The sequence below is a fragment of the Notechis scutatus genome, chromosome 14, assembly GCF_049901735.1.
Source record: "Notechis scutatus isolate UNSWTSFEM ecotype Mainland chromosome 14, rNotScu1.2, whole genome shotgun sequence".
NCBI classification, from domain to species: domain Eukaryota; kingdom Metazoa; phylum Chordata; class Lepidosauria; order Squamata; family Elapidae; genus Notechis; species Notechis scutatus.
The window spans coordinates 4,395,213-4,418,740 of NC_142022.1; the positions used below are offsets into that span (position 1 = coordinate 4,395,213).

At 47.0% G+C, this 23,528-nt stretch overlaps 1 protein-coding gene across 2 annotated transcripts in view; it reads right to left on the minus strand.

The window, feature by feature from the left end:
* Window positions 1-2,749: 2,749 nt before the first annotated feature.
* Window positions 2,750-23,528, minus strand: part of SPTBN2 (spectrin beta, non-erythrocytic 2) — a 76,602-nt gene continuing 55,823 nt past the window's right edge. Inside the window, exons 22-36 of one of the 2 annotated variants that reach the window (XM_087943440.1) lie at window positions 23,376-23,465; window positions 21,470-21,742; window positions 19,614-19,744; window positions 18,870-19,074; window positions 17,368-17,742; window positions 16,383-16,627; window positions 15,318-15,456; window positions 12,276-12,360; window positions 11,393-11,589; window positions 9,945-10,093; window positions 8,562-8,637; window positions 7,180-7,418; window positions 5,911-6,084; window positions 5,735-5,777; window positions 2,750-5,344 (exon numbers count right to left, since the gene is read on the minus strand). In XM_087943440.1, the coding sequence (XP_087799566.1) occupies window positions 5,108-5,344; window positions 5,735-5,777; window positions 5,911-6,084; window positions 7,180-7,418; window positions 8,562-8,637; window positions 9,945-10,093; window positions 11,393-11,589; window positions 12,276-12,360; window positions 15,318-15,456; window positions 16,383-16,627; window positions 17,368-17,742; window positions 18,870-19,074; window positions 19,614-19,744; window positions 21,470-21,742; window positions 23,376-23,465 (2,658 nt within the window). In that variant the 3' untranslated portion in view covers window positions 2,750-5,107. The remainder of the gene's footprint in view (window positions 5,345-5,734; window positions 5,778-5,910; window positions 6,085-7,179; window positions 7,419-8,561; window positions 8,638-9,944; window positions 10,094-11,392; window positions 11,590-12,275; window positions 12,361-15,317; window positions 15,457-16,382; window positions 16,628-17,367; window positions 17,743-18,869; window positions 19,075-19,613; window positions 19,745-21,469; window positions 21,743-23,375; window positions 23,466-23,528) is intronic. The other variant, XM_087943441.1, reaches the window with a different exon arrangement.

Sequence of the window (23,528 nt, forward strand, 5' to 3'; positions counted from 1 at the left end):
CCAGTACGAATGGCCAGAGCGGAAAGTGTCTGGAAGACGGGTACCCAATCAGCTCGTCGACTATAGCAAAATCCAAAGGCGATTGGCTACCGTCTTGTATGAGGCGATGGGAAGTGACCCTGCCTTTGCTTGCGTTGTACGTCAAGCCTTCGGCCAATCGTGTTAGGCGAGGGAATGTCAACACTTGCCGGAAGTCAGCCGGAAAAGGTGGTAATAAATCCGGGGACGGGGAAGATAATTGGTCATTCGAAGTTTGACACTTTTTTAAGAAGGGCCGAAAGTTAACCAGTGCCAAAGGAAGGGCGAAGGGGAGAAAGACAAAACCGGAGGGGGAGGAGTTAGGCCAGACTCTTCCATTCGAGCAGATGCGGGGGGGGGGAGGCAGACTGTCCCATGCGGGAGGATCTGGGGGGGGGACAGACTGTTCAAGGGGGAGCGAAGAGGAGGAACTGGACGGTTCCATTATGAACTTTTTAAAAGGGGTGGACGAAGCCCTAATCGGAACGATCCACAAGGAAGAGCAGGGGGGGTGGGAAGGCTATGGGTGTGTGTTCCTGGGTGAAAAGGAAGTTTCTTTATATGCATTCGTTGAATAATTATTTATTGCTCTTTTCTCCCCACCCCAACAAGCATCCCACTTATTCTCACAACAACCCTGTGAGGTAGGCAAAACAGAAGCACTCACTCCATAAGTCTTTTGGCTGAAGGAGACTTGGAAGCCTGGCTTCTCAGCCCTTCTCTAATGCAGGGGTCTCCCACCTTGGCAACTTGAAGCGTGGTGGACTTCAATTCCCAGAATTCCTCAGCCAGCCATGGGGAATTCTGGGAGTTGAAGTCCACCAGTCTTAAAAGTTGCCAAGGGTGGATACCCTTTTTTTACTGGTTTTGACTGGGATATCATAAAAGTTGTTGGAAAAGGCTGGGAAATTATGTTATCCCCACTTCTCTACAGCCCTATTATAATTCGAAGCAACAAACCAACAGGTGAAGCTCTTTCAAAGGAAAATAAACTTAAGGATCAGGCTGGTTGGATGGGGGACCACCAGGCGAAGTTGGAGGGGGGAATTCTTCTAACCAATATTTGTTTAGAGCCGTGATGCGAACCTATAGCACGTGTCCCACAGGTGGCACGCAGAGATATTTTGTGCGGGCACACGAGACCCAGACAAACTAACCTGCACTGTGCATGCACGCACCTCCCAGCTGGTTTGAGGCCCATTTGAGGCCTTTTTTGGCCTCCCAGAGACTCGAGGGAAGCCTCTGCAACCTTTGGAGGCCAAAAAACGGGCCCATTTCATCACCTCCGGTATTTGGAGGCCAAAAAACAGGCCCATTTTTCGGCCTCCAAAGGCTGCAGAGGCTTCCCTCGAGGCTCTGGGAGGCCAAAAAGGCATCAAACGCGCCAAAAATCAGCTGGGAGGCATGCGTAGTGCAGGTAAGGGGGTTGCGGAGGTGTTGTGCATGCATGCACGGGGGGCGGGGTGCATTGCATTGTGGGTGTCAGCACACCGCAACAAAAAGTTTCGCCATCACTGGTCTAAAGAATCTGAGTTGTGTCTGTAGTCACTGGGAATCAAGCTCACATCAAGGGAGTATTTAACTTTTTTTCTTCCTTGTAGTCTGGAAAGACAAGACACTGGTGAGAAAACAAATAATATACTGAATTGATTCGTTAGATCCTTGAATTGCTGACGCAAGTCATTGATCAGAATGAAGTAAAAGGGGTGAAAATTGAGAATAACTAATTCTGGACTTGTCTCCAAAACTTGTAGGAGTTCCAATACTGGAAGCTTTTAAGGAGAGATTAGACCAGGGGTGGGATTCTACCAGTTCGCACCTATTGGCTAGAACCGGTTGCTAACATTCTAAGCAGTTGGGAGAACCGGTTGTTAGAAGAAATTACTGGGCTAATCCTGTAAGGAAGGCAGGAAGGAAACATTCTGGTGTTGCTTACAGAAACTGCCTCTCCATTAACCTTTATTACATTCTTGGCAGGACTAGACTTCCTGTCTCAGGAACGTCTCTGGAATTTCCCCCCTCCTTTGCTGGTACTTTGCTTGTGTGGAGTGACCATTCAAAGTTACGATGGCACAGAAACAAGTGACTTATGACCATTTTTCACACTTACGACTGTTGCAGCATCCCCACAGTCACGAGAGGCCAGGCGAGGAGATGCGTGGCTCGATGTGAGTGATATTGAGTTGGCCATGCCCAGCCAGTAACATGACCACCAAGCCACGTCCACCCAGTCACATGACCACCAAGCCACGCCCACCACCTAAGCCACACCCACAGAACCAGTTGTTAAAAATTTGAATCCCCATCCCTGGATTAGACCACCATGTTTGGAATGGTATAGGCCTAGGGTGTTTGAGCAGGGGGTTGGACTAGAAGACCTCTGAGGTCCCTTCCATCTCTGTTATTCTGTGAATTCCTGAGCCAGCCATGCTTGATCAGGAATTCTGGGAGTTGAAGTCCATAGCTGTCCACCCTTGATTTAAAAGCATAGAGCAGGGAGGGACTGGGGAAGATTTTACTTGCTGGACCATCTCGTGCACGTGGGAGAACTTTGCACGTCATACCAAATCCCTGGAAGGCAAATGACAACAGCCTTTCCAGGGCCCCAACTGGCAAAACACGATGGGTTAGCAAGAGATGAACCTGATCCGTTTGGAGAAAGGCGATGGGTCCCCAAAGCTCCATTTTTGCTACCTGCCCCTACGAAGAAGGAAAAAGCAGCACTCCACACTTCTCCACAGATTCTTTTTATTTCTCCAAAAAAAAAAAAATATTGGAACAGATGTCACTGCAAACACATGGATAATAGTCCCCAACAAGCACAGAGAATACTGCTGGGGGCCCATGAGGGGCGTGCCGAAGAAGGCAAGGGTGTCTCACTTGTAGGCCGGGTCTCCTCCACCCCTTTCCTCTAAAGTAGCATGGAAAAGAAAAAAAGAAAGAAAGAAAAACAACATTCCTGCGCATCGGAAGGCAGGCAGGCCGTCCCTCTGGGTCTTTTCTGCAACCCCATTCCGTGCGCCAAGGCTGCTTTTGGCATCCTAAATTGTGCCCGAAGGGAAGAGAGGCGATGCTCTCTGCGCCAGGCAAAGCTGCAGAGGTGAGGTGGCAATGCAGGGAGACATCAGAGGACCAATGGAAGGCACACCCAGGTCCAGGGACCAAGGCCGGGGAGACAGGAAGAGAAGAGAGTGTGTGTATGTGGGGGGTGTCATGCTCCGGTCCAGGAGACTCCCGGCAAGCAACTGTGCGAGGCGGCGTCCAGCCAACCCAATGTGCCAACTTGGGTGCTCGCCAGTGGATGGATGAGAATTTCATTGCAATGCAGCAGAGCTCTAGGGAAAGATTTTGCCCTCCTGTTTTCTATGTTAAGCCCTGCATTTGGGGGAGATCTGTGGCACGTAGCCACGGGAGGCAATGATCAACCTTCAAACCTCTTAGGTGATCGACTGGAGAGCGATGATGCTACCCAGGTTGCCCGAGGAAAGGAAACTCCACCACTTGGCAATCTTCCTTACTGGTAGGAAGGTGGTTTTTTTCTGTTCTGACTCCGAGGACTCGGTGCCCTCCGAGACTTAACAAAAGGGGGTGAGTGTGGGTCAATGAATTTTGCATAGAATAGAGGCTGGGGCGTGGGGGGGAGGGAGGGAGGGGGCTAGGAAACCAGCCTCCCCAAGCACAGAGAGCCACCAAGTGCACTGGAACCTCGCCTTCCGATTTCTCAGCCGGCATCACCTGGGCTGGAGCGTGCGAGTCGGGGAAAGTTTTGCCCCCAAAGGACCCCAAATCCAGAACAGAATCGGTTATAACAGCGTCGCCATGTGTTGCGTGGACAGGGGGGTGGGATTTTAAAGCAAAGAGGGGGCTGGCATTGATTGCTGCTCCCTGGGTCGAGAGGGATCTAGCTCGGGCTTCCTAGTCGAGAACCTCTTAGCAAGCATCGGGGATCTTAACTGACGATCCCCACCCTGGAGCGCCTGAGAGATCCTAACTTTTAGGCACCGCGAGGCAACTTTGGAGGGCAGCCAGCCAGGTCCCAAGACTCGGCTGCAGGGGGGGTGTATATCATCCTCCCCAGCGTTTCTGCCCTCCCGCCTCCATACCCTGCTACGCGAGCCGTAAAAAGGCGCTCGGCAAGCTCAGCATCCTTGGCCCAGCTTCATTTCCCACAGGAGGGGGCGCACTCCTAAACGACAGGCGCACAAGTGGTACTTAAGCTCCGGGGACGAACGGCACTGCGTTGCGCATCCTCGGTTTGGTTTTTAGACGGGTGGGTGGGTGGGTGGGTGTCTGTGTGCTGCGTGAAGTGTGTATATAGGCGGGACTTTGAAAGGGGGCAGGTGAGAAGAGGCTCCTCTTGGCTCTGCACGGGGGGCCGAAGTGGCGCATAGACTGATAACTTTTTTCCAAATGGGATTTTGCCTGCAGAGAGAGAGGGGGGGGGAGGGGAAAATCTCACAGCCTTGGAGCAGAGATGACGGAGGAGGAAGTGAGTGAGCCAAGGTAGTAGAATCGACTCCCGAAGCCCGACTTTTGGACCTGTGGGACTTTCATTGGGGTCGCTGCTACCAGAACCCACAAAGAGGCCAGCGTCGTTAAAAAGGCCGGTCTGGGATCAGCCCGTGCCACCTCTCTTTCTGTGGCCTGTTTGCCCAGACCCACGGACCTCCGCCCTCCCCACTAGATGTCCAGCATCTGACAATCTGCTGCCCCGCTCCTTGGGGAGGCCTTCCTCCGACCCTTTTGTGCCGCCACAACCGTCTTTGCCACTGGGTCGCCCTCCCGTTTCGACCAAGACGACGTGGCCTGTTTTGGTTTCGATTTCTGTTGTTGTTATTATTGTTACGGGGAAGGAAGGGGGCCTGGAACGGAAGGCATTCCTGGTAAACGTCAGAGATGCTTCATGCAATCTGCAGGATTTTAAGAAAAGAGCCACGGCCGCTTTGGTTACACCCAACCCCCACCCCCCAACCGGCTCCCCTTGCCGAATCAAGCCCCTCGCCGCACCCCATATCACTGCTCAGGCCTGTACAGATTTCGCCAACAGCAGCAGAGACCCCCCCCTGCCCCCTCTCCCACCGAAGACTCCTTATTTGTTCTTCTTGAAAAAACTGAAACGTTTCTCGCGGTCCTTCTCCTTGGCCTCTTTGCTACGCAGGGTGACAGTCCCTTCCGAGGCGCTGTGCGGGGCCCCGGCTGGCATCGTCATGGCTCGCGTCATGCCTTTGCTGATGAGCGCAGGCTGATCTTCCGCGGGGTCTTGCGGGGTGAGGGCGGACGCAGCAGCAGCGGCATTGATCACTCGCATCCAGGTACTCATCTCTGCCTGGAAGGGAGGGAATTTAAAAAAAAAGAGAGGGGGGGGGCATGAAGGACAAAAGAATATTTCCAGCCAATCATCCAAACCCCAACCAAAAGCAGGATAGAACTGGAAGATGGAATAAAAGAACTCTTAGAATCTCAACCTTGGCGACTTTGAGACAGGTGGACTTCAACTCCCAGAATCCCCCAGTTTGGATGCTTTAAGATGGGTGAACTGAACTCCCAGAATCCCCAGCCAATGTGCTTTAAGACAGGTGGACCTCAACACCCAGAATCCCCCAACTGTGTGCTTTAAGACAGGTGGACTTCAATTCCCCAGCCAGTATGCACACGTCTTAAAGTTGCCAAGATTGGAAAACTCTGATATGGAACAAATCTCTAGACTACAACTCACCTCATCCTTCGCTTGGAATAAATATTCTTTGCCATCTGTTAATCTGCCAAGACAAGAAAGGCCAATAAGGATCAATTGGTGTGAGCGGAGGAATGTCTAAACCCTCCACTTAAACAAAAAAATTGTTTTTAAAAAATGCAGCCGGCACGACTTGACCATAAGGCTGGAAATCTCACCCGAGTTTAAAGACATGCTTGCGCTTCTTGTAATCCAGAGCCACGTTGCACTGTGCGCCCTGCAAGCTGATAGGTGCTTCCCCGTGGTAGGGGATGCTGTTGGTGGCGTGTTTGCCGTCTTTGTAGAACCCAAAGCTGTTTTTCTGCACCACACAATAGATGGTCTGCCAAGACCTGGGGAGGCCAGACAAGAAGGATGAGCAGAAGCATTTCCCATCTGTCCTCCCCATTCGAATATTTCCCCTCGAAAGTAAATGCCTGGCTGGTTCAAAACTGGCAGAGTTGATGCATTCTGGGTTCCTTCAGTTAATAATTAATTTTATTTAAAATTAAATTCAGTTAATAAAACACTATTGCAGTGTTTCTCAACCTTAGCAGCTTTCAGGCATGTGGACTTCAGCTCCCAGAATTCCAGGCATATTAAAAGCAATGCTGGCTGGGGGATTCCGGGAGTTGAAGTCTACACGGCTTAAAATTGCCATGATTTGAGAAACCCTGATCTCATGGGATCCTGAAAGGACAGGAATGAGGCCCCTCCTGAGTAACACGTAACACGCCACACACATGCACACACACAAAATTTCAGAGGCCCTGGAGAGCTGGTTCTTTACCAAGATGGGGGATGACTGAATCCTCCTTTTAACTTAGGTTAGGGGTGTCAAACTCAAGTCCACAGATCATTGTCCTGTGACGTATTGCGACTTTTCCCCCCTTTGCTAAACCGGGGGGTGCGTGTGGCCAGGAAGTGACCCGCCAGTTTAACACCCCTGAGTTAGACTGTCTTTTGTGTCTGCCTGATTTGTCATTTGACCATCTTTGCCCCTTTTTTATTTCTTGTTGTTCTAAACTGTTTATAAGCCTATCCTCATCATCCATCCTCATCTCCTTGAGTTCTGCTGGTGCACTTCTCATGTTTTCCTGACTTTGTTTATTGCTTCACAGAGCTGCACGGAAATTCTCAGAGAACCAATGGTGCTGCAGCTTCCTCCATTCCAGCTACTTAGAAAAAGTGAGGATATCAGCTCCCAGGATTCTCAGCAAGGTCTCTATTGACTAAGGATTCTGGGAACTGAAGTCCATGCAATAGAGCCCTTCCTCCACGCCAGGGAAGGCCACCTTCAGCTTCCCAGCATGGTGGCTTCTCAATCTCCATCAGATCGTTCTCATGTCCTGCAAATTAGGAGGGACCCCTCCTCTGGATCTTGCCGCTTAGGTGGAATTATGGGATTTTCTAACCCCTTCTGTCACATCCTTCCACACATACATCACCTGTTAGCTGCCTTTTTGCCATGGGATTCCATTTCCTGCTTCCGATATAATATTCCTCCCATCTGCTCTGAAGCGGAGTCGTCTGGCATTCGTGGGGGCAGCGTGACCGACTGAGTGGGATCCGTGCTGAAGACAGCTGGCTTGGAGCTGAGCTTAGGTGAGGCGGATGGGCTTGGCTCTTTGCCCTTGGATACAGAATCCAACTGGGACCCATTGACTGCAGCTGATGATTCCGAAATCTGTTAACAGTTGGGGTTGGGTTAGAATCATGGTTCAACCACCGGTTCAAAGGCAGCATTCTTATTTCCCGGGAACACTAATTGGCTCCCAGTAGGAGGAAGGTGCTTTGCACTTTGGAACAATATAATATATATATAGATATAATATATATATATATATATATATATATATATATATATATATATATATATATATATATATATATATATATATATATATATATATATATATATTGGAAGTATATATATATATATATATATATAATATATATATATATATATATATATATATATATATTCAGGCTTGTGTCTTGTGTCTTGGGCTTTGTGCTTCTTTGTGCTTCTTGGAGTAATGTGAGCTTGCAGCAAGCTCACATTACTCCAAGAAGCACAAACGAAGACACAAGCCTGAAGATGACGAATGAGATTTCGTCGAAATGTCGCCAAAATACTTCCAATTTTACGCAGGAGAAAACCCGAATAACCAAAGATCCACATACAAATACCCATGAAAACCTCAGAAAACATTTTATATTTATATATATATATATATATATATATATATATATATATATATATATATATATATATATATATATATATATATATAAAACAAAAATAAAAGGAAAAGCAGGAGCCTAGCTGCATTTAACCATAACCACTTTTTCAGTCACTGGGTTACAATGAAAGGGCTTCTGCAATTAGAGAGGCCTGATTCATTCATTGCATTAAGCAAGCCCCAAATGTCTGTATGGATTCGTACAATGCTCAGCCGTTAAACTAGCAATTATAATCACAATTTTTATTTCTATTTCATATTTCTTAAACCATGGACCGGCACTGGACCACAGCATGCCAGAAATCAGGCTGCCCAAACAAACGAAGCCCCTTCCATGGAATAAAAGGAAGCATGTGAAACCCCACCTCCTTCGGTCCATGGAAAATTTCTCTCCATGAAACCCGTTCGCTGGTGCCCAAGAGTTGGGGGGTCACTGTCTTGGGGGTCACCCATCTCTCTCTCGGCTGGATTTTGCCATCCTGTGTTTCCAAGACTCCCCCGCTCACAACCTGGGAGCCAACCAGCCCTTCCTGTCTTTTTTCCAGTTTCCCACCCCAACCTTGTAATCATTCCCTCTCCTTTACCTGCGGAGATTCGGAGTCGGGGTCAAGCCCATTTTGGGAGGGCAACTCCAGAGCTAAGCCTTGCTCTCCAGGGCTCCTGGGGAAGAGAAGGATGTGCCAGGTAGTGCAAAGTTTCAAAGCAGCAATTGCATGCAGGTAGTCCTTGACTTACAACCGTTCACTTTAGTGTTTAAGTTATTACAATAGCACTAAAAAAAGTGACTTATAACCAATCCTCACACTTGCAGCATGTCTACAGTGAAAATCTGGGCAACCAGCACGTATTTATGATGGTTGCGACATCCTAGGGTCATGTGATCATCATTTGCAACCTTCAACAGTCAATGGAAGAAACCAGATTTACTTAACAACTGCAGTGGTGGTGCAGTGGTTAGAATGCAGGATTGCAGGTTGACTCTGCCCACTGGCAGCAGTTCGATCCTGACTTGCTCAAGATTGACTCAGCCTTCCATCCTTCCAATGTTGGTAAAATGAGGACCCAGATTGTTGGGGGCAAGAGGCTGACTCTGCAAACTGCTTAGAGAGGGCTGTAAAAGCACTGTGAAGCGATACATATACATATACATGTGTGTGTGTGTGTGTGTGTGTGTTCTTAAGTTTTCATGGGTATTTATATGTATGGTATTCAGCTTTGTTTGGGTATTTTCCACGTCATTATAGTTGTGCTTTTAAAGTTTAGCAAGCTTTGGCAGAATCTCATCTGCCATCATCAGGCTTCTGTATAGTAGACGAACACAGTACAGAAGCCTGATGATGGCAGATGAGATTCTGCCGAAACGTTGCTACAACTTTAAAAGCACAACTATAATGATGTGGGAAAATACCCGAACAAAGCTGAAAACCATACATACATATATACACACATGGCTTTTCCTTCCTTCCTTCCCAGTGGTTAGAATGCAGTATTGCAGGCTTACTCTGCCTATTGCCAGCAGTTCAATCCTGACCAGCTCAAGGTTGACTCAGCCTTCCGTCCTTCCGAGATGGGTAAAATGACAACCCAGGTTGTTGGGGGTAAGAGGCTGACTCTGTAAACCACTTAGAGAGGGCTGCAAAGCACTGTGAAGTGATATATAAGTCTGAGTGCTATTTACTTAACCATCATGGCCAAAAAGATCATAAAATCCAGCAAGATTAATTTAATAACTGACGTGGTTAGCAATGAATATTCTGTTCCCAACTGTGGTCGTAAATGAAGGATTATCTTTACATTTTAGAAAAGGCCGCTATTAATTCTAATTTTACTTCTCACTTATACAAATTTGGAACAGCAAACTGATGTTATCATAATTTTTAAGATTCAACCATCCTCTGCTTCACCTTTTCCCCTTGCCAATGTTGCGGCTACCTTCTTGCCCCATTGGGCCAGGTCTCAGCTCTTACCCATTGGTCTGAGTGCTGCTGGGTAGATGATGCCCATCTGTGTTTTGTGTCTGTGGTATCATGACGGTGGGTTCCAATGGGGTTGGTGTCGGAGATGTCCTCTTCCTCACTTCTTCCTGCTCACGCTGCCGATGTTCATTCTCTTCCAGCTGGTGGAGAGAGAAAAACTCATCAAATAATTCATCACCCCTCACAAGAATTCAGTGCTATGAAAGGACACTAAACAAATCCAGAAGGACTTGTTTATGAAATTTATATGCCACCAATCTTGCTGTCCAAAGCAGCTTCTAGAAATCATAAATGGAAATTGATTTCCCAGTCTTGGGAATACTACAATTTTAAGATCAATACATTTGACTTGTAATATAGTCCTGCCTCTTCATGACAGCCCCGTGAATTGCCATCCTCACTTCCCTTTTATCCTTACAAAAAACTGCAAGGAAGATTTGGCAGAGGGAGAAAGGGAGTGACTCCAGATTATGCAGAGAAGTTCATGGATAGGGGATTAGATGAGCAATCTAACCATCGCCATATATTGCTGAAAGGTTTGTAATTTTAAAAAAAAGAATGAAAGGAGCAAGTATTTCAACTGACAATCCATGCACTAGATGAAATAAATTTTGATTCCCAAAACTTTTATTTGAGAATTAGTTTATGAGTGAATTTATTCAGAAATGACACAAGATTCTGTTAGAGTTTGGGAACTGTTTGGGAACTGACCAAGCTTCAGTTAACTGGGGAAGGACTGACCTGGACACTTCCAGTTTCTTTAATCTTATTCTGATCGATGTATATGACAAATTATGCTCCAATGTACTTAATCCTGACTTCTCAGTAAGGCACACAATCCTGTCTTCAATTTACAACAATAACGGAGCTTGAAATGTCTGTTAAATGTCATGATGGCTATATATCAGGGCACCCATACAACCAATCTGATTTTACATTTTTTTGTGTGGTTGTTAAATGAACCTACTGTCCACAAATAGACTGTTTTTGCTGAAAATAGTACTGGTTTCTGGCAAAAATAAGTCCCAAATCATTTTTCATGACTGTGGGACACTGCAAACAGCTGTAAATGCAGGTCAGTGGTTTATTGCCCTGAATGTAATTGTGTGACTGAGGGAAGGAGCATCCATCAGAACTTCAAATCTGGGTTGTGAATACCTGTGTGGGGGTCCCTGGTAACTTCGAATGGTCACTAAGCCAGGACTACCAGTAATCAATCAGGTCCATACAATTGTACTAAGCCATAATCCAGGGGTATCCGATCTTGGCAACTTTAAGACTTATGGACTTAACTCCCAGAATTCCCCAGCCAGCATTCTAGGAAGTCCAAAAGCATTAAAGATGCCAAGGTTGGCACCTCTGCCATAAACCAAGGTCTATAAACCTCAATTGGCTGTATTCACATCGTGAGCTAAGCCACGTGCTTCTTCTTTACGAACCGTGGTGAGTTTCTCCAGTGCCAGGATACGTTCCTCCCAGGCGGCTACCGATTTCTGAAAGCCCTCGTGTCGCTTGATCAGGTTTTCAACTTCGTCCACATTGTCACCCAGTTCAGTGGAGCGCACAATTGGCTCCTGGCTGGCAAGCCAAGCTTCTGCCATGCTGGCATCCCGCCCGAACATCAGCACTTCCATAACTGCAAGGGGAGGAAAGAGAGAGGGAATTTAGCCATTTTCTGGATCTTAAACTAGTTTCAGTGCCCCAAACAGCCACCTTTCCTGATGCTTTGTTAAACACTTGACTTTCTGAGGAGCAAGTCGGGCTAGCCTTCCTTCTTAAATGCCATTTAGATCAGCAAATGTCACATGCAAAGAATCAGGATAGTAAGTTAAACTGCTATCAAGAAGATTTATTGCTCATGCCTACAAGTAGTCCTCGACTTATGAACACAAGTGAACTCCAAACTTTCTGTTGGTGAGTTTTGCCCCATTTTACCACCTTTCTTGCCACAATTGTTGCGTGAATCACTGCTGTTGTTAAGTTAATAACATGGTGGTTTAGTGAATCTGGCTTCCCCACTGACTTTGCTTGTTGCAAACGGGGATCGCGTGACCCCAGGACGTTGCAACCGTTATAAATATGAGTCAGTTGCCAAGGGCCTGAACTTTGATCACGCCACCAAGGGGATGGCGCAATGGTCATAAGCGTGAAAAATGGTTCTAAGTCACTTTTTTTCAATGCCACTGTCGCTGTTCTATTGTGTAAGTCAGTCCAATTACTGTATGTCATAGACATGCTGCCCACTGCTATAAGCCTCCCTCCAAACTGCATCAAACGTCTTCCAACCCCCCCCCCTTTGTCTTCTCCCCGCCCCCCACATACCTATTTGCAACCAGTCCATTTTCTCTCGCCATTTATCGTTGATCTCCTTGCGTCGTTCCTGCAACTGAGATAATTTCTCCACAATCTGAGTCACAAAAAAGTGGGGGAGAAAAATAAAAGGAAGGAATTTAGCTGGCCAAATGTTTAGCAGAAGGACACCATTCATACCAGTGGTGGGAGCTTCAAGGCAACACTCAAGGATTCTACTGGTTTTCCTTTTGTTAACCTGTGAAACTCACTGTCGCAAGAAGAAAAAGAAATTCATTTGGTTGGATGTCTACAGAGATTCTCGGTCATCCAGGTTCTGGTTGTCCCAAATGTGCTTTTTCAAGAGGAAACTGGACTTTCTGGGTTTTTTCTTTGAAGACATTTCATTTCTCATCCAAGGAGCTTCTTCAGCTCTGACTGGATGGTGGGGAATGGAAGGATTTATATTCCTTGCAGGCAGCTGGTCATTTGCATCCTTTTAGAGCAGGGGTCCCCAACCACTGGTCCGCGGACCGGTACCGGTCCGTGGAACAAGTCCTACCGGGCCGCTGGCTTGCTGGGCGCCGCCATCTTTTTGATGAAAAAGTGCTTCCGTGAGCTTTTCCGGGTAGAAAGCTCACCGGAAGCACGCTTTCATCAAAAAGATGGCGTGCAGCGCTCGGTGAGCTTTTCCGGGTAGAAAGCTCACCGGAAGCACGTTTCATCAAAAAGATGGCGGTGCCAGCGCTTCCGGTGAGCTTTTCCGGGTAGAAAGCTCACCGGAAGCACGTTTCATCAAAAAAGATGGCGGTGCCAGCGCTTCCGGTGAGCTTTTCCGGGTAGAAAGCTCACCGGAAGCACGTTTCATCAAAAAGATGGCGGTGCCAGCGCTTCCGGTGAGCTTTTCCGGGTAGAAAGCTCACCGGAAGCACGTTTTCATCAAAAAAGATGGCGGTGCCAGCGCTTCCGGTGAGCTTTTCCGGTAGAAAGCTCACCGGAGCACGCTTTCATCAAAAGATGGCGGTGCCAGCGCTTCCGGTGAGCTTTTCCGGGTAGAAAGCTCACCGAAGCACGCTTTCATCAAAAAAGATGGCGGTGCCAGCGCTTCCGGTGAGCTTTTCCGGTAGAAAGCTCACCGGAAGCACGTTTCATCAAAAAGATGGCGGCGCCAGCGCTTCCGGTGAGCTTTTCCGGTAGAAAGCTCACCGGAAGCACGCTTTCATCAAAAAGATGGCGGTGCCAGCGCTTCGGTGAGCTTTTCCGGTAGAAAGCTCACCGGAAGCACGCTTTCATCAAAAAAGATGGCGGTGCCAGCGCTTCCGTGAGCTTTTCCGGGTAGAAAGCTCACCGGAAGCACGTTTCATCAAAAGATGGCGGTGCCAGCGCTTCGGTGAGCTTTTCCGGTAGAAAGCTCACCGGAAGCACGCTTTCATCAAAAAGATGGCGGTGAGCGCTTCCGTGAGCTTTTCCAGGTAGAAAGCTCACCGGAAGCACGCTTTCATCAAAAAGATGGCGGTGCCAGCGCTTCCGGTGAGCTTTTCCGGGTAGAAAGCTCACCGGAAGCACGCTTTCATCAAAAAAGATGGCGGTGCCAGCGCTTCCGGTGAGCTTTTCCGGGTAGAAAGCTCACCGGAAGCACGTTTTCATCAAAAAAAGATGGCGGCGCCCAGCTGATGCCAGTACCGGGCCGTGGCGTAAAAAAGGTTGGGGATCACTGTTTTAGAGGGTCGTTGAGGCCACTTGGAGGTTTGTCTGTGGCCTTAGAGTCACCTGAGTAGTGCAGGTGGGGTGTGGAGCCTTCTTTGGAACTGCTGAAACTCCTCGGGTGACCCTGAGGACACAGATAAACTTCCAAGTGGCCTCAACAACTTTCTAAAAAGAACATAAATGACCAGCTATCTGCAATGAATATAAATCCTTCCATTCCTCACCATATAAGTCAGAGTTCAAGGAGCTTCTTGGACGAGAAGTGAAACATCTTCAAAGAAAAACAAGTCCAGTTTCCTGTTGAAAAAGCACCTTTGAGATAATTTGGTTAGAATTAAGCAAATTTAGGGAGGAAAAAAATATCAATGGCTCCTCAGTAAAATAGCTACTTCTGACCTGCATATTCAAAGGCACTGAGTACTGTTGCTAAGGAACATTAGCAAGGGGAAACTATTGCAGGCATGGCCTTGGGCAAATAGGACAGGTGGTTGTGCTCTCCCACCTTGCTTGTGGGGCCCTCAACTTAGTAACTATGGAGAAACAAGATAGCAATAGCACTTAGACATACACTGCTTCAAAGTACTTTACAGCCTCCCTAAGTGGTTTACAGTGTCAGCATATTGCCTCCAACAATTAGGGTCCTCATTTGCTGAATTATAGCTTGGTGCGCATAGCCTTTCTTGTTTTGGAATCGCTGGAGATTACCAGAGACTAAACTTGCTTTCTCCAGAAGGACTGGAGAATACTCAACTTCTCCAAGTAAGATTGCGAAAATTCAAATGGATGCTGTTGTGTTGATGTGGTTAAAGAGAAAACTTTCCATGCCTAACTGGGTCAGAATCAGACCAAGCTATTGGCTCTTTTGGATACAGAGACAATAACACGATGTTAAGCTTTGTTATTAGCTAAAGCGTAAGATTGAAAGGCGTAACATAAAAAGTGCACATACCAAAGCAAGATAATACCCAACTCTCTTACAGTTGAGATGCCCCCAATGGGTGGCCAATTTTTTCCACAGTAGTGCTAGCTTCCATTGCAAACACTCCCAACAAAAAACACCAACCCCAAGATTTTTTATCAAAACTTGGCACCCTAATTTCATGATCCTGTCACGGGGAGGAGGCTAAAAGACCTGACCTTGACTGGCAGGCCTGTGGTGCTGAGATTACAAAGTCTGAGACTTTCAGAGCAGGAAAAACTTTGAAGCTGTTTGAAGATTCACCTTGTTCAGCAAGCAAGAATGGTAAAACAAACAGGTCAGCTCAGAATGAGCTCTACGCTTCTAGACTTTTCTTAATAGGAAGAAGTCAAAATATGTCTCTAGTTCCTCGCAATAACCACTGTCTTTTGCACTGCCACTACACGAACCTTCGTAGAAGCGTAGTGCCCCTTAGCCAACAAGTCGTCTCCCATAGCTATGCAGGCATTGAAGCTGTCGGTCCGGGCCTCCATCTCGGCCTTGATCCCTTGATGATTCTTGATGACCAGGTCAGCAGCTGACACATCCCTGTATCGAAATGCAAAAGGGAAAAAAAATGATCACCCGCCTCTGCTCTGGCAAAGACAGCAGGAAAATCAAGACCCCCAAGACATGAGGTCAACTTCTACACATATCATATTTGGAGCCTTGCAAAGAAGGTGGTCGAAAGCATTAAAGAAGCCTGCAATAGTTGCAGACAGGACAAAACGTGATATCTTAATTTAAATCCCAGAAGAAAGGTAGCACAGGGGTCTCTCTTTTCAGCTTGCTACATTCTCTTCTCTTTATACATTTCTTCTTTAAATTGGTACATGTGGTCCTTGAGTGTTTTTTATCAGGGCAACCTGGTCTATCCATATATGGAAAGCATTATGTTCCATCCCATTATTTGGGTAGACCAGGTTGCTCTGATAAAAAACACTTAATCTCTCCCCTGGTATAGTTGATGGAGCTAGGAGAGCTTGTGGCTTAGCGATTAATGCATCTACCTAATATGCAAGTAGCCTGGGTTCAAATCCCAGAAGGGTGTGGCTAGCTGATGAGAGGCTTGAAATAGATCTGTACTAGTCTCTTTATTTCTTTGTTGGTAAATATAAATTTAACAAGTGGTCCTTGACTTACACTCATTTATTCAGATACCGCTCAAAGCTGCAAGAGTACCGAAAAGTGACTTATGAAGGTTCCTCGCACTTACAACTGTTGCAGCATCCCTACAGCCACTTGATTAAAATTTGGGCACTTGGCAACTGGCATGGATTTATGACAGTTGCTGTGTTCCAGAGTCAGGTGATTGCCATTTGCTGCCTTACGACAAACAAAGTCAATCAGAAAGCCAGATTTGCTTAAAGACTGGGTGACTCACTTAAGAACTGGTGAAATTCTGTTCCTGATTGTCGTCGTTAAGCCGAGGACTGCCTGTACAGAAATCCAACCTTTTTCTGACAATACGCTACCTGGGCTTCTCCTGTGCATCTATCTGAAGGTTGATGTCATCCATCCACAGCAGAAGGTCCCGCACCATGCCGAAAAAGCGGAATTTGTCCACAGTGTCCACAAGGAGTTGGCGACGGTCGCTGCTGCGGCTGAGTAGGTCAGACCAGGCCTCGCTCACCGACTGCTCGTGCTTCCGGATGTCATCAGCCTTTTCCCCAGCATAGGCCTTCTGCAGCCGTGCTGCATCGTCCTGTACCTGTTTTACCTGTGAACAACCAAGGAGGGGACAAGGCTGAGTTCCCATCCACAACCTTGCATGTACTATGTTCCTTCCAAATGCAGATGGCTGGCTCCTAAAGATATTACAACTTGACAAGTGTTTCGACCTTGTGTAGGTAGTCCTCGATTTACAACCACAATTGAGCCCCAAATTTCTGTTGCTGAGACAGTTGTTAACTGAGTTTTGCCCCGTTTTACAACCTTTCTGGCCACAGTTGTTCAGTAAAATCCCTGCAGTTGTTAAGTTAGTCACACCGTTGTTAAGTGAATCTGGTTTCACCATTGACTTTGCTTGCCAGAAGGTCGCCAAAGGGGATCACGTGACCCTGGGGAACACGGCAACCATCATAAATTTGAGTTGCCAAGCGTCTGAATTTGGATCACATGATCCTGGGGATGCTGGAACGGTCCTAAGTATGAAAAAATGGCCACAAGTTGCTTTTTTCAGTGCTGTTGTTAACTTCAAATGGACACTAAATGAACTGTTGTAAATCGAGGACTCCCTATAATCTGGGCTCTCTGGTTTTTGATTTGGTTTCATTTTGAGCCTGGTTTCATCGTGCCTGCTGCAGTCGGGGGATTGGGTCACTGTCAGAACTTTGAAACCAGGTCACAAGGAACTCTGTTGGAACTCTGAACCGTCACTAAGCAACCGGTTGTAGGTCGAGAACGACCTGTATACTGTTTGGACCATTTCTGAATCTTATTCATCTCGGCCACACATACCTGTGCGCTCAAGGCCTGAATGTCATGTTCGTAGGCTGTGTGCATCCGCTGCAGGGCTTCAGCCGTGTTGAGGTCCCGCCCTGCTTCGTCCGGGAGCTGCTTCTGTTTGTTCTGAACCTGGCTGAGAGTCTCCCGGGCATCGTGGTAGAAGCGGTGTAACTCATAAGAAGCTGCCAACATCTGGCTTCTGGTGTCAATGAGTTCCAGGAGATCTGCCCAGGCCTCGTTCAAGCTGTCCTTCCACTCCGCAATGGTGGCATTTTCAGAATGGCCAGTGGAGATCATCTCGTCCGCCAGCCGGTTGACACTGTCCACTCTCTCCTGACCAATGGTGCTGGTGTCCCGTGAGAATTCCCGGAACTTGTCCCGCAGCATCTGTAGAGAAGGATGGGGCACACCATAAAGGACGCGGTGGTTAAAGCCACCCAGAGTAATGACAGCTTGAAAGGAGAGGAGAAAGAATGGCAGTGGGACCACTTCTATTTGAAGAACAAAGAAGCAGATAAAGGGAAATATAGTGCCCACTTCATCTCCCAGAATCCATAACAAGCCTGGCCACTGAAAACAAATTGGGGAGTTGAAGCCTATCCCACCTAGAGCAGTGGTTCTCAACCTGGCCAACTTCAAGATGGATGGACCTCAACATGTTGGCTGGGGAGTTCTGGAAGTCAAAGTCCACCCATCTTAAAATATGCTGGCTGGGGAATTCTGGGAGTTGAAGTTCAACCATCTTAAAATATGCTGGCTGGGGAATTCTGGGAGCTGTAGTTCACCCATCTTAAAATATGCTGGCTGGGGAATTCTGGGAGTTGTAGTTCACCCATCTTAAAGTTACCAAGGTTGAGAAACACTGATCCAGAGTATGCCAAACTTGGAACTGACAATATGGGGCCAGCAGGTCCTTCTATAGCCTAAGGTAGGAGTAAGCTGCTAATTTGCAGATGAAAGGAGTGTTTGGGGGCATTGTGCTGTCCCAGCCAGTCTATGGGAATTGGATAGTTACTTAGGAATTATGAGCTGTCCCCTTAAGGGAATGCATCATGATAAATGTAGTTAAAGGTATCCTGGGAAATGTAGTTCATGTCATGTGGCCACATCTGTAATCCCGATTGGTCACTAATTTGACCCTCGATGGGTTGGGGGAGTTTTTCCTCACTTTGCCTGAATTCTCTAACTCATGGCAGCCACTTTCTATCGCTACGAGATGGGTTAGGAGATAACCACCTTTTACCTACAAGGCAGATATGCAAAGGATTGGTCATTAAAGAAGAACTTTGTCACAAATGTGAGTTATGAGGATACCTGATGAACCAATAAATGTACTTTGTTATGGACGTCTTGTTGAGTTTATCTCTCTGCATCTGCACAGCTTATAAATCCACCTCTGTACAGGATACAGGAAAGGCATACTTTTGATTTCTTTTTTTTAATTATCAGAATGAGGTTTGAGCGGGGTCTCTTCCTGCCACTCCAGATGTCACAGGCCTGAGGGTGAGACTCACCGTAACGTGTTCGTAATCCTGGCCAAGTTCGTGGGAGGCCGCCACCACTTCCCGTTCCGAGATCCACTGCTCCAAATCATCCACTTCCCGCTTCAGCTGGCAGAGACGGAGATGCTCCTGCAGTTTGGCCCGACGCTCCTCCGCCAGGTCCTTCAGGCTGGCATACAGCTTGTCCACCTGGCCTTGCCGAAGATTGATCCGCTCACTGAAAGTCAAGGAGGCACTGTTAATGAATGAAACGAATACAGGAAGTCTTCAACTTACACTAGTTCCCTTAGTGACGGTTCAAAGTTACAGCAGCACTGAAAAAAGTGACTTTGGACCGTTTTTCACATGACCATTGCAGCATCCCGTGATTTACATTTGGATGCTTGACAACTGAATCACATTTATGATGGGTCGCAATGTCCCGGGGTCCTCTTTTGCGACCTTCTAACCAGCAAAATCAATGGGGAATCCAGATTCGCTTAACAACCAAGTTACTAATTTAACAAACTGCAGCTCTTCACTTAACAAAGGTGGTGAGAAAAGTTGTAAAACGGGGCAAAGCTCACTTAACAAATTTCTCACTTAGCAACATGAATTTTGGCCTCAACTGCAGTCATAAATTGAGGATTCCCTGTACATAAGTAGCTTTCCTTCAGTCCCAACGAACGAGTTTTATAAGATTTTAGTTTTGTAAGTTAGGGGAAGAAAGGTCCTTTGTCCATCCACACGTAAAAACTAAAGGCAGAAAACCCTTACCTTTCTGGGTGGCCATTATTCACCATGTCCCGGCTGTGCACGGAGAGTTGATGGACGGTCTGCGCATAATCTTCCAGAGCCTGCTCCATCCCCAAGTGTTTCTTGACCATGGCCTGAGCAATTAGCTCATCCTGAGGAAAAGAAAACCATAGTGTTGTTTTGTTTTTTAAATTCCTGGAAGGCAGGAGGGACGTAAGTATAAGCTTGTGCAGAAAAACAAACAGTGGAGTCCAGGGAGTGGAATGGAAATGGCTGTCCAGCTTCTTCTTAAAAATCTCTGGTGATGGAGCACCCACAGCTTCTGAAGGAAGTCATCCCACTGGTTATAATTCTAGGTTTGGGTCTCTGATAAGTTTCTACCTGTCATTTCTTCTCCTGCCCTTCTTCTGCAAGAAATCCCCATTGTTCAATGTAGGGCAATTTTGCCCAAAGCCAAAATGTGATAAATCAGAGTTACACGATTGCAGGACACTACAAAGGGTTGTAAAATGCATATTGGTTGCCGAGAGCACCAATATGGTCATGTGACCATGGGGGAAGGGTAGCTGTCAGAACTTTGAAACTGGGATCTAAGTAACTTTTAGGGCAGTGATGGCTAACCTGTGACACGCGTGTCACTCGTGACACACCGAGGCACTTTGACTGACACGCCTGTTGGTCCGCTCGGGAGGAGGGGGAGGAGGTGGTGGCGGCGGCTCGCGTTGTTTTCTGAGTTCTAGGCTCTAGGCTCGCGGGCTCAGAAAACAACGTGAGCCGAGGTGGCTTCGGCTCCGCTTGGCGTTTCCTCAGCCCCAGCTGCTTTCAGTCCGCTCGGGAGGAGGAGGAGGAGGTGGTGGTGGCGGCTCGCGTTGTTTTCTGAGCCCGCGAGCCTAGAGCTCAGAAAACAACGCGAGCCGCCGCCACCACCTCCTCCCTCCTACCGAGCGGACTGAAAGCAGCTGGGGCTGAGGAAGCAGCGGCCGAAGCCACCTCGGCTCACGTTGTTTTCTGAGCCCGCGAGCCTAGAGCCAGGGCGCTTTCATTGCATGGCGGAGCTTCTTGTCTCGGGAAACGCCGGGCGTCTTTGCTGCCCCCTGAGGGGAGGGCGATTCTGGGCTGCGCGATTGGGGGACTTCGTGGCTTTGGGTGGGTGGGTGGGAGCGAGGACGTTGACTTTAAGCGCTGCCGACCGAGTGTTTCACAAATACCAGTGGGACCTCCGTCCACCACCACCCCTCCCTCTTTTGCCTCCTTCCTTCTGATCAATCAGGTTTTCCCAGTATTTGCTCACAGCTGCGTTTTCTCTTCTGCCGTGCTAGGCGTTGAACGCGGGGATTTCTGATTCCCCTTACACGCGCGTGGATATGCCGCGGGGCGTTTTCTTCCAAACGCCCCACGGGCAGAGAACACTGACTTTCATGATAGTGAGATCGTTTCCCAAATTAATTGATTCATTTGTTTTTTGCTTTTTGAACTAATAAATATAATAAATATATTAAAAATATAACTCTTTCTTTATTAGGGCTGCAAATATTACCAAATTATTGATATTTCTTGAAGCGACACACGACCCGAGGAAGGCTACACTTTTTCCCGATTTTCGACACACCAAGCTGAAAAGGTTAGCCATCACTGTTTTAGGGGGTCTTGTGGAACTTCAGTCACTGAGTGGTTATAAGTGGAGGGCTACCTATTTATTTATTTTTATTTATTTATAAAATATATTGGCCTTCCATCTTACTACAGGGTAACTCTGAGCAGCTTAGTCAGAAAAATGTATCTATACATGTATATTGAAACATAAATAAATGAAAGCCAAACCTTAAACTATAGTTTCATTGAACCGAGCGATCCTCATTTTAAGTTGGCAGACCTACTTTTGCCTTCTCCTCTGACATCATGTGCAACTCCTGTTCACCCATCCAGGCCTCGGCTTCGGCGGCGTCAAAGTAAAACTGTTGGGCCATTTGGGCTTTCTCCAGCCGTCCGCGCCTCTGGTCCACCTGATCTTGCAGTTCCCGCCATATCTCCTCTAACGTCTCGACCCGGCCCTGTAGCTCTGCCTCCAGGCCGCTGCACGCCAGCCCCTGCCACCTCCCCAGGATGTCGTTGATCCGTGGCTGGTGACCTTGGATCTCCTTCTGCAGAGTCTAAGAGAGAGTCCAGGAACAAGAATTAGAGGAAGAGCAGTCTTCAAAAAAATATACAGTGGTACCTTGATACCAGGGGTGGGATTCTACCAGTTTGCACCTGTTCGCTAGAACCGGTTGTTAACATTCTAAGCAGTTCAGAAAACTGGTTGTTAGACGAAATTACTGGCCTAATCCTGTAAGGAAGGCAGAAAGGAAACATTCTGGTGTTGCTTACAGAACCTGCCTCTCCCTTAACCCTTATTACGTTCTTGGCAGGACTAGACTTCCTGTCTCAGGAACTTCTCTGGAGTTTTTTTCCCCTCCTTTGCTGGCACTTTGCTTGTGTGGAGTGACCATTCCAAGTTACAATGGCACTGGAAAAAGTGACTTATGACCATTTTTCACACTTACGACTGTTGCAGCATCCCCACAGTCACGAGAGGCCAGGCGAGAAGATACGTGCCTCGATGTGAGTGATGTTGAGTTGGCCACGCCCAGCCAGTCACATTACCACCAAGCCACGGCCACCACCTAAGCCACGCCCACAGAACCGGTTGTTAAAAAAATTGAATCCCACCCCTGCTTGGTAGTCATCATTAATTGGTTCCGGGGGAGGGCGGGGCGCGTTGAGTACCAAAAACGATTGATAGCAAATGAATTTTTCTCATAAGGTATAATGTAGTGAATCATAAGGCAGCTGACCCAACAAGTTCCAGCTTGTTCATCAAGTACCAAACAAACGATGACTACCGGCGCAAAATTTTGATGTCAAAATGTATTGAGTACCAAATTGGATGAGTTTCAAAGCAGTTGAGAACCAAGGTACCACGGGACACTCGTCTGATGATTTAACTTAGTTTAAAAGTTACTGTATTTTATGTTTGTATCTATATCTGAACAAAGTCGGACTTTAATTTCCTTTGTAACCTTTTCCTTTGACTGTACCCCAATTTCATTTTTCCCTTTTCTTCCTTTTCCCCCTAGTTTCTTTTTAAAATATTATTTTGCTTTTTATATCTTCTTTGAAATACAATAAAAAAAAATTTAAAAGTACACCCATCTTTTTCTATTATGCATTGAAACTCAGGAAAAAAATCTTACTTGGAAAAAATATATCGGGGTTTCCTGGACTCCTAACTTTTGCAAGCTTACCAGAAAGACTGATTAGTCATTGTTTGATGCAGAGATGAGCAACTTGTAGCCTACGCCTACTTTCAAGTGGCTGTCACTTTCAAAGGCCCTCTGCAAGCATTTAGTTCAAGCCTTTTTTTCTCCTTCATCCCAAAGATGAAAGGGAAGGAAAGGTGAAAGAATTGAAAGACAGAAGAAGAAGAAAAAATCCAAACAAGTTCGTTTTGGCACCAAAGACTTTTTCCTCCTAACAATATGGAGACTCAATTGGACCATGTGATCTGCTCTAGTAGGGAAGGGAGAATCCCATATTTTAATTATGTGGGTTCGTGCGGGAATTAACCAGGTTTGGATTCGCCCTCATTGGTGCCAAAATGATGTATCCAATAATGTTCTGCATTGGAAGATTGGAACGTCTCGACTGTGCTTGCTTTGGTTGGGTTCGTCAGTTGGAACGTTGACATTCGTCTACATAATGAATCGTGATAACCTTCGCTCCTTTTTCAAAGATTGTCCTCACCTGGTTCTTCTTAATCAGCAGCTGGACGGTGGGGAGGTCTTTGCCATGATCAGTGGAAACGGCCATGGGCATCCTTTCCTTCACCCATAACTGCAGGACGAGAAGGGAGGTAAAAATTGAGAAAAATCCCAGCAATTCTGTTGGAGAAATTCC